General features: G+C 40.5%; 2 protein-coding genes across 3 annotated transcripts; one reads left to right on the top strand and one right to left on the bottom strand.

Moving 5' to 3' along the window:
• The first annotated feature begins 10 nt into the window (after nucleotides 1–10).
• LOC115387506 (uncharacterized) lies at nucleotides 11–4678 on the top strand. Its single transcript, XM_030090230.1, has 10 exons — nucleotides 11–198; nucleotides 290–367; nucleotides 488–520; nucleotides 1054–1140; nucleotides 1302–1399; nucleotides 2321–2775; nucleotides 2850–2939; nucleotides 3022–3108; nucleotides 3373–3441; nucleotides 3546–4678. The coding sequence occupies exons 1-10, from the start codon at nucleotides 37–39 to the stop codon at nucleotides 3584–3586; spliced, it is 1200 nt and encodes a 399-aa protein (XP_029946090.1). The 5' UTR covers nucleotides 11–36; the 3' UTR covers nucleotides 3587–4678.
• A 221-nt stretch (nucleotides 4679–4899) lies between these two features.
• c4h17orf75 (chromosome 4 C17orf75 homolog) lies at nucleotides 4900–10335 on the bottom strand. 2 transcript variants are annotated; one of them, XM_030090232.1, is made up of 10 exons: nucleotides 10001–10335; nucleotides 8946–9020; nucleotides 8379–8504; nucleotides 8134–8262; nucleotides 7976–8036; nucleotides 7779–7898; nucleotides 7628–7692; nucleotides 7396–7535; nucleotides 7213–7316; nucleotides 4900–5244 (listed from the first exon to the last, which is right to left on the bottom strand). In XM_030090232.1, the coding sequence occupies exons 1-10, from the start codon at nucleotides 10141–10143 to the stop codon at nucleotides 5029–5031; spliced, it is 1179 nt and encodes a 392-aa protein (XP_029946092.1). In that variant the 5' UTR covers nucleotides 10144–10335; the 3' UTR covers nucleotides 4900–5028. The 2 variants fall into 2 exon arrangements, with proteins under 2 accessions (XP_029946092.1, XP_029946093.1); XM_030090233.1 differs by lacking the exon at nucleotides 8946–9020 and having other exon boundaries at nucleotides 10001–10329.
• Nucleotides 10336–10367: the final 32 nt, after the last annotated feature.

The following is a 10367-nucleotide window of genomic DNA, read 5'->3' as shown; positions in this document are numbered from 1 at the left end:
GCAGAATAAAGAAGTGAGCAACAGCCGAAACTGCAAATGATTCTGCTCTCGGCTCTAGTGAGGAGGAAGTCAAGCCACATAAACAGGTACATCACCTTCAAACAGCCACACAGCATCATCCGACGGAGGGCCAGCATGTCTGTGGATGCCACTAAGTTATTATTTGAGGGTTTTCTGCAGAAAAGAAAAGACTCTTTGGTGAGTTGAACATTTATTTGTTTCTGCTACTTAAATTACTGTGAACATCTAACACGAAGAACAAAGATGGACCTGGTTCTTGTGTGTGTAGAAAGTCTGGTGGGTCACGTATTGGTTCAGACTCCAAAACACAACCTTGTTCTTCTACACTGAGAAGAATGGTGGAGCTGTAAGTATCACTTTTTTAAAGTGTTAATAAAAGAATAGAAGTATCAAAGTTCAACTTCTTTTAAACAACTAAAAAATATTTTTTCCCCCTCTTCATCAAGTCACTTTGTTTCCTTCACAGTCACACTTGAGAGGTTATTACTACATTTACACAGTAAGTCCTCCACTATTTTATTACTTTTATTATGTGTTTGCCAAAAATGTAGACTATTTGTGGGAAGTAACATAATCTTTAGTATCCAAGAAATAATGCAACAACAAATTCAGTTTGATGTCTTCTTTTTTTGCTCATGAATGTAAGGAATAAATGAGAATTACAGACAGGGCGCAGTGTGCAACACAGGTACCTCAACAATTAAACATTTGCTTTATGAAGCAGAACAATCATGGTAATTTCAAATATAGTCATAAAAATGTTCTTTTGCTTTGTTTGTGATGTTAATGTCCCTGGCAAGCTCTATCAGCCCTGTGGGAGTTGTTCTGTCTATTACAGGACTCATTGTTCTTGTGGCTGACAATAGTTCTCCATGATTTTTAAAGGTTGTCGTCATGCTACAGTACTTTGAACGATCAGCGCCTGTCTGTACTCTAGAAATGACTTCTCCCTGTGGTTATTTGCTCTGCGTGCTGAAAACTTCCCCCCACTGCCCTTGCTTTGTCTCGCGTCCGTCCACCTCTCTGTGCCAGGTGCAATCCGTGCGAGAAGTCGACAGAGCTGACAAGAAGCGCTTCATATTCGAAATAATCATGACAAATGGAAAGAGGAAAGTGCTGGTGAGTCACTGGTGTGGTTTGAGTGACGGATTTCTCAATCTGCCAGGGCAGAGTGCGGCAAGACTGTGGTGCCAACTGAGACAGGATTTTGTCAACATTGCCTCCGGCCTGCTGCCCGTGTGCGTGTGTGTGTGTGTGTGTGTGTGTGTGTTTTTTTTTAGGCCGCGGAAACAGCAGCTCTTAGAAAAAAGTGGGTGGGACATCTCTGGCAAGCCATGCATCTGTCAGCTTCCTGGGTCTCGGACTCCAGAGACGCATAGTAAGAAAGAAAAATATTTTACATTTAGTTCAGCTTAATTTTATTTCTGTGGCAACCACTGTCAGCAACACCACGTTGAAAAGAAGTCTGAAGCATCAGGTGAGGTAAGGGGGTGGTAAAATTTAAAAATGCTCCTGGACAAAATAAAAACCTGTAGCAGCATAACTTAATAAAATGATTCCGGATGATCTCAGTATTTCTCAGTTGGAAATTTTTACAGTCTGATCTTCAAAGTATAGACTGGGTTGGTTTTCCTAACTACTACTGGGAGTTGGTTCAACAGAGGAAGATTCATAGCTGAAAATCTTCTGAGATAACATCATGGAGAATGGTTATTAAGACCTTTGTTTTTTAAAAGTAAGTGTTATTGTTCCTTTTGAGTATTTGCTTAAAATTTGAATTAAAGGAAAATTGCTCAACCGAGAAACACTTAAAGCTTTTCACGCTGATATTTTATATCAAAGTCATGCCTGTATAGTCAGCCACTTTATTTGGTGTTCAAGGACAAACACAATGACTTTCTTTTCCCCTAAGCTTGACCATAAAAAAGCAAATTCAAGTTTTTCCATCAACAAGACAAACTTGGAGTTTGAGGAACTGAATCTGCCTATATATGTTCTATTCTTCACTGACTGCTTGAATATAAACATATGGGTCCTAATACAGAACCCTGTGGAACTCCATGAGAAAAGGTTTTGCAATTACCATAACTTGATCAGTGTTTTCCCTTTTATCCCAATACATGTTCCAGTTTCTGGCATCAGAGACCGTTTGTAACTTCACCAGGTGTTTCTGATGACATGAGTTTTGGCTCATGACAGGGTCTGAACCTTTGAACCTAAGAAGTAGTTCTGTATTTTAGGATGGACAGTGTGCCCTCCATGCCTGGCACTGATCTCTCTCTCTATGTCTACTCATCAGCTTTGAGGTGGACCAGCAGCAGGACAGACTGAACATCGACACACCCGTCTCCTCCGACCAGCAGCAGGACAGATTGAACATCGACACACCCGTCTCCTCCGACCAGCAGCAGGACAGACTGAACATCGACACGCCCGTCTCCTCCGACCAGCAGCAGGACAGACTGAACATCGACACGCCCGTCTCCTCCGACCAGCAGCAGGACAGACTGAACATCGACACGCCCGTCTCCTCCGACCAGCAGCAGGACAGACTGAGCAGCGGCACGCCCGTCTCCTGCGACACTGACAGTGTTGGGGATTTGCTGCCTGCTCGACCGATTTCAGCTCCGGCTTCTTCAAATCACATAAACCCCGAGGTCTGGAGCACGACCTCTCCCGTCTGCCAGCCCGAAGAGGCGGATTGCATATTTGGAATTTACCAGCCCACAGCCTGTACCCACCAGAATCCCAGTGGTAAGCCATTAAATGATCATTCTGACTTTGCAGACTTAACTTCTGAACTTACACAGCGCTCAACCTGCTTTCAGATGACGATCTCAACGATACTCGGTGGTCCGGTGGGCTTGAAAACACAGCGGACACACAAGGAGACTACGACGTCCTACCGCTCAGAAACAGTATGATCTGAACTGTATACTGAATTACACTGACACAATTTGCACAAGTAAACCTTTGTCTTGTCACGGTTTCCATCTTTAGAGATATGTGTTCTCGAAACTTCGGCGGAAGCTGAGGAGCCCATTTATGACAGTCCTCTGTCATACAGAAACTTTCCTGCATATCAAGGTCAGTGTGTTTTCTACTGTGGGTCTTCATAAACACAAACTGGTCACTACAGTTGTAGAGAACATTTCTGTGACTAGTAAAGTCAAATAAATTTCCTGTTGATTACAATAAACAAATAAACAAGGCCAGACCTTTCTGAAAGGTTTGAAAACAGTCTGAGGATTAGACGCAGGTTAAATGGACTCTGGATGTAGGTGATGTCGAACTATTCCAGCACACTCTCCGCTGAATGATTTGTCTCTGGTGGAAATGTTTTGTCCTCAGAAGAATCCATGGAGAACATCTACGACATGCCAAGCTCTCTCCTGAGGAAGCTGTCCGTCCACAACACAGGTAGCTTTCACCTCAACATGGACCTGAATCTAACATTTAAATTATCCTTAAAAAGTTGAAGCCATACCTGCTGATTTCAGGCTCATCTCTGTTTCTGTTTACAGACGAGAAACTGAAGGAAGAGGAGCTCTTCTTCACGCTGTGACGTTTTGCTCTTTTCTGTGACAATCTCTGAGTAACTTCTTAACCTTTGTGTTGTGGCTAATGATAGAAGATGGTTCACAGTGGTGAAAAAGAATACAACAACGAGGTTGAACTCTGATATTTATTTCCTTTCCATGTATACAACACCGAGAACCACAGACCCAGTTTTACCGACAGAGATCAGGCTGCACAGAATAACACACAGCGGTGTGTGGTTAAACAACTCATTCACGTCACCTGGTTCACAGTTTACAAAATATACACCATCGACATAGATATTGCTGTATTACAAACTTTGGAGTAGATTAAGAGGGAATGATCCAAGCATACATTTATTAGAATAATATCTGTTCTGTTGCACATCTGGAAAACATGACTTCACGATGCAGGATTTAATGTCTTTGTTTTCTTTACAGAAAAAAGACACTCATCTCTAACTACATAGTGTCTGATTTCATCTTTTCAGTTTTGAAGCTGGCAGATGTTTTTTTTTTTGTTTGTTTTTGAATGAATCAAAAATCAAATTTACAAATAAAAATAAAAAGTGCATCATATCTACAACACTGAGTTCCCAGAGTAGCTTTAAACACCAAACATCACACCATAAACACACAGTATCTTTATCCATGACATGGAAAACTAGTTTAGTAGTGCAGATTTTGATTTGAATGTCAGTTACAGATGAAGGCGTAAATTACAAGCAATGCAGAAAAGTGATTTGTGCATTTGCAATATTGTCACATTCAGGAACTAATGGCCAAAGTCATTTTAAGTTAAAACAACACCAAACAAATAAATGTAGTATATTTGATATATTTTTCAAACTATTATTTTCTTGTGATTCAAGCGAAATAAAAGATTCTTGACAGATGGAGGCTCCTCTACCAGAGGATCATCAAGAGCTGGAAAACATAAATCATTTTGGTCAGACCATGACAGAGGCCATCAGTTCAGGAATGTCTCGCCTGGATACTTGTTAGTGGAAAAACAATCTAAATACTGAAGAAACTCCTCATCATTGTCAGTCAGCGAAACAATAGAAATATTTGGTTTGTGGTATCGTTTGTGTTACAGGATCACACAACATAAAAATGGGAACATGCCACTCTAAACAGACAGTTTTATCTCTAGCGAGGTACTACTGTTTATTTTAATTTTTTTAAATTTTTAATTGTACAGTTAATGCAGAAATTTTAAATATTATCAGCCCCAAAAAGACACATTTTCTGAGAATAGCTGAGTGTAAGATTTCAGTGTATTACAGTACATATCGAAGGTTTCACCACCGCCTTAATGGCGTTTTATAATTGTGTAAATTATCTTCTTTAACACCTCGCTTATTCAAACTGCTGCTACTTTTTTTTTTTTTTTTTTTTTTTAATCTCAGGCAATCCAATGCTCATAATAGTGTTGGTTTTTTTTACTGATCCACCTGTAGTGGAATTAGGCCTGGGCCTGAGACTGCTCCAGGAGGAACTCCTCCAGCACAGTGATGATGCTGCAGGCCTCAGGCAGGTCGCTGTGCTCCGCCCGGGCGTTCTGCAGCAGCACGTCTCCGTTTCCGCAGCCCTGCAGGAACTGGCAGCAGCGGAACAGGGCGTAGTGACTCATCTCCGCCTGGCGCACGAAGCGCTTCAGGCTGTTCATGTCCTGGATGGCCTGCACAGGTGATTGATAAAGAGGAAGGACGGAGTACAGGAAGGGAAGTGATCAGGATGAGAGACCAGAGAAAAACAGTTACTAAGTAGATTGTGCCTGTGAAGAAGCTTCTTGAACTTCTGGGGTTACTGAAGAACTTTTGACACATTAAAAACAATTTTAGAACATAATGTGCATTACAGATAGAGACCTATTGAGTTTAGCTACAGTATAAAATCATTAGATTATATATTTTTTTTCAGTCAAGGTTTTACTCTTTTTTTTGTTCTTCTCTTTGGGTTTTCTGCTGCTCTGACTTCCTTCTTCAATTTAATGGGATGCCTGATTGTTTGATTGATGATGACTCATACTCATACGATGCTCATACTTATGCATTTGTGAAGGATTTTCTGTCTCTGTATGAACTTCGAGTCTGTCCAGTTTAGCTTTAAACACGAATTCTCAAATTACAGGCCAGTGTCACTGCTTCCACAATTTTCAAAAATTTTAGAAAATATCTTTGCATCAAGAATCAACAAATTTATACACAAAGAAAATCTTTTAACTAACAATCAGTACGGTTTTAGAGCAAATCACTCAACAAGCAATGGCAATAATGGAATTATCTGAGAAAAAAGCAAGAGAAATTGATTGATAAAAACTTTTTTTGTAAGTATACTCATTGATTTACAAAAAGCTTTCGACATAATAAACCACTCACGGTTGCTCTGGAAGCTTGAAAAATATGGGATTAGAGGGACTGCTCATAAATGGATACCTAGTTATTTAGAAAATAGAAAACAGTATGTTGAAATTAATGAAATAAATTCAGACTTGTGTGATATAAATTGCGGGGTACCTCACGGTTCGATTCTTGGTCTGTTATTGTTTATATTATACATGAATGTTTTACCTAAAGCGTTGGAAGTATTTCAGGGTATTTTGTTTGCTGACGACACGACACTATTTTATTTAGGAAAAAACTTAAAGGAGGTCATAGAAGTAGTTAATGTAGAACTCAAGAAGATAAAACGGTGGTTTGACAGCAACAAAAATCAAATTAGTTTTAAATGTAAAAAAATATATATATGTTTTAATGATAGAGGAAATAATAGATATATCAATTAAAATAGATGGGATAGAAATTCAAAGGGTACAGGAAACAAGGTTTTTAGATATTATTATTTATAAAGACCTTAGCTGGAAGTCACATATAAATTATATTAGAAATAAAAAAGCTAAATCCATTGCAGTATTACATAGAGTAAAATCAGTTTTAAATCTTTCAGCATTACTTAACTTATATAAATCACTAATTATTCCATACCTAACTTATTGTGTGGAAATTTGGGGGATGACCTGTAAAGCTTATACACCTCTGCTCATTTTACAAAAAATGGCTCTGAAAATTAGAAATAGAGACCCATCAATCCCACCATTTATTAAGTGTAATTCTTTAAAATCTGATAATGTAGTTGACAATAAAATGCTTCAGATATTATATAAAGCTAATAGGAACATGTTACCAGGAAAAACTCAAGACAAGTTGTTATAATCTAAAAGGTGCTGACATTTAAAGAAAAAAAAAACCCAGGTTCAGAACAAAAATAATGGCACGCACTGTGACGGTTAAGGGAACCAATCTGTGGAATGACCTTCAGAAAGAAGTAAAAGAAATGCGAATCACAGAATTTAAAAAGAATGTAAAAACTACATTACTGGAAAATTATGCAATGTTGGACACATGAGATTATTGTACTGAATGGACAGAATGGAATTGGTTTTGGAATTTTGAATACGGATAATGATTGAAATTGTAGACGGAATATAAGTGGCTGGATAAAGAAGAGGTAGATAGAGAAAAAAAAGATAATAGGTGTGTGTAACTAGTGTAAACTCAGGTGAAATATATGATGGTGTTTGTAAATATTGTGAAAAATACGTAAAAATATGAAAGTACAATGCTTGTCTAATTGTATCTTTACCCACCTTCAACTTAAAGTTCTCCAGGATCTGTCTGAGCAGGAAGGGGTTGCATCGCTCCGCTGCGTTCAGAAACGCCTGAATCCAGTCATCACAGAAGCGATTGCTCACTGAGTGAAAAAAGAAAAACGAAGTCATGATGAGAGTGTCGTGCGGTAGATGCGCTCTGTGTTTCACAGGATGATTTACCAGTATTGGCGAGTGTGGGCGGGCTGGTAGAGCAGTCTATGATCAGGTCGGACTGCGTGTCCTCCGACATGGCCTTGCACAACGACGCTGCGGTGGTGTCTTGCTGAGACAAACCCTGCAAACTGGCTGCTTTGATGAACCTGGAGCAGCAAAAAACAGACAATACAATATGTGGAGCACGGCAGGCGTTCAGAGCCGAGCACTGTAAAGGTGTGGCGGCTCCGTCACTCACCTGGACACATCCGCCTTTGTCCTCTCGTCTGAATTGATGACCTCCACATGTGTGTGACTCAGGGCCTGTGAAGAGAGGTTCTTTTTGTTGTTGTTGAAGTGGATTGAATCATTGTTTTGCTTTTAATAGTTCTGAAAAAAAAAAGACTCACAGCATGCAGGAGGAAGCTGATGTTGCTCTGGACCAGCTGCACCACTCGATAAATGTGCATCACAGACTCCTCGTACCACTGCGTCAGGTAGGGCCGCACCTCCGTCTCCAGGTTCTGCAGCTACACATAAACACACACTTTTCAATCAAAGCTCACTAAAATACATGAATTATTAGCCGGTGACTGTGTTCTCACACCTCTGGGGTTTGCAGACTGCTGTGCAGGCCTTGAACGTATTTGTCAAGCTCTAATCTAAACGTGTGTGAGGTCAAGGTTAATAACTGAGAGTAATGTTAATGCTGGGAAACAGTGTGTTTTCCTTGACTTGAGCTGCTTTCACGATGCAAAAGGATATAAGTTTAGTCCTTTCTCAGAGCCGCCCATAAAGCAGATGACATATCCATTCCCATCAGCGTCCGGCTGCTCGGGGGACCGTTCCTGCTCCAGGAGGCAGCAGTAGCAGCCAACCGCCTGCTCTGGAAGACTGGAAAACAATTATTGAAAACAACGGCTTAAATCATCTCACTTTTTGGCTTAAGTATTATTTTTTTTGCCAGCGTGTGTTGAATCAGTGCATGAAATAAAAGCATCGATACATACCTGAGGTCTACAGTAGCAATGTTGCCCATGCCTCCGAGCAGGGCTCCTTTGCTCAGCCTCCGGGAAATGTAGGTCCGCAGCTCTGGCTCTGCCTCCGACGGCAGGCTGCTGTCGATTAACGTCAGACTGTGGAGCGGGGCACAGAGTCAGTGTGGGAAGAAGCAACCAGCACAAAACCGTGACCGATCACAAAGTCAATGGAGAGGAGATGGAGGAAGCTGATGACTGGAAGCCAAACACCCAACACAAAACACAACTGAGTCACATAGCTGCTACTGTGCCTGGGTGTCACTGACACGCTGTGCAACACTGCACCAGGACATTCAGGGATGTGGTTCACCTGTTTTCCAGAAGCACCGTTCAGATTTGGAGGAACCTGAAGGCCATGTAACTCAGCAGCACAGCAATGACCAATCAGAACAAAGTCACAAATGAGAACAGCGTTGACTCCATGAAGTTTGGACTCTGTGGCGGCAGCCCGTGGAAACACCAACTCACGACAGTGAAAACCAAAAATGAAGGAGCACTTAAAGCAAGTAGAAGGCAGGTGGATGGCTCCTTTGTTACCTAAAGTCATCCTGACTTGTTGTGGAGTCTGCTCGTCTTTGGTTCCACGCCACATTTTCCCCAGAAGCCTCAGATCTATGACAATCGACAGTTTACTCATCACCTGGGAAGGGTTTTTTTTTTCTTTTTTGACTGTTTTACCTGCTCTTTCAGTGAATTCTGAAACAAGCAACCATAACAACTAAAAAATCAGACAGCATACCACATATTGACAACACACCAAAGATCCCCCCCATCTGTAGAAAAAGAGTTAGGGCCCGTGGACAGCATTTAAAATACCAGTTTACAGTTTTAGAAAACTCAAACTTCTCCAGTTTGAATTCAAAAGAACAGAGTTCGCTGTGTCTGAATTTAAATTACAGTATGCAAAAGCAAAATCAAAGACACATATTTACAAAACATGTTTTTTTTTTCAAATTTCATTGAGCAAGTGACCACTGGGTAACCTCCTAGTTTCTTCATGTTGTTTTTTTTTTTTTTTTAACAAAGTATGCAAATTCAATCACAATTATGACTGAATAGTTCTGCTACACAATCAGATGGCTACAATTTTTTGTGAATGTGGAATTATGATTATTTCTGTTCACACAAACGTTTGTTGTGCCCTTTTGATTTAAGTATGTGTTGTTTTAAAATTTTGGAAAAAAAAAATACACAGGCTACTGAGACACAATTGAGGTCAGGTCCATTGTAATACTGCCAAATTAATAACACATTAATTTGTTTTTGCTTTATCTTCACTCAGATACCACAAGAAATACAGTGTGAATTTTATCTTATCCTATAACAGTTGTGATTTTGGTCGCTGAAATGAAATAAAACTGATTGTATTTCATTTCAGCGACCAATAATTACATTTAAATTTTGGCCTCCATCTGTATAACTCTTACAAATTGTTCATTCATTATGATAGCAAACAGAAAGAGGTACCACATTCCTCCTTCATGTCAGTCCACTGTGTGTTTACGGTCAGCTTTTAGAGATCATTACAGAGTAAAACTGTACACCAGCAGCAGCAGCAGACCTGTCCAGAAAGAGCCCAGCAGTCGCCGTACCTGGTTCCCTGATACAGATAGATGGTGTAGTAGCAGTTCAGCTGGATTTTCTGACTGTATCCAGCAATTTCATCGCTGTCAAAGTCATCCCTCTCCTCCACGTCGATGGAGTCCTGGAAGGAGGAGGTCTGAGAGGTAAACATGCTCCTGTCTGCTGCTGCACGGAGCAAACTGGCTGCAGGAGAAACGACCGCCAAGAGTTTTATCGTCCAGGCGATCTGTGATGGTGGATAAATAATCCCCACACTTCGATTCCAGGGGACGTCAAACAGAAACTATCATGCATCAGATGAGAAACCCTCTCCTTCTCCTTATTTTACAGATCTTCTGCGCATGTCGCTGCAGTCCGCCCTGAAATGGGTCCGGC

Source organism: Salarias fasciatus, chromosome 4 (genome assembly GCF_902148845.1).
Source record: "Salarias fasciatus chromosome 4, fSalaFa1.1, whole genome shotgun sequence".
In the NCBI taxonomy this organism is placed as follows: domain Eukaryota; kingdom Metazoa; phylum Chordata; class Actinopteri; order Blenniiformes; family Blenniidae; genus Salarias; species Salarias fasciatus.
Note: the sequence above shows the minus strand (reverse complement) of the source record. Positions and strands in the feature narration are given on the sequence as shown.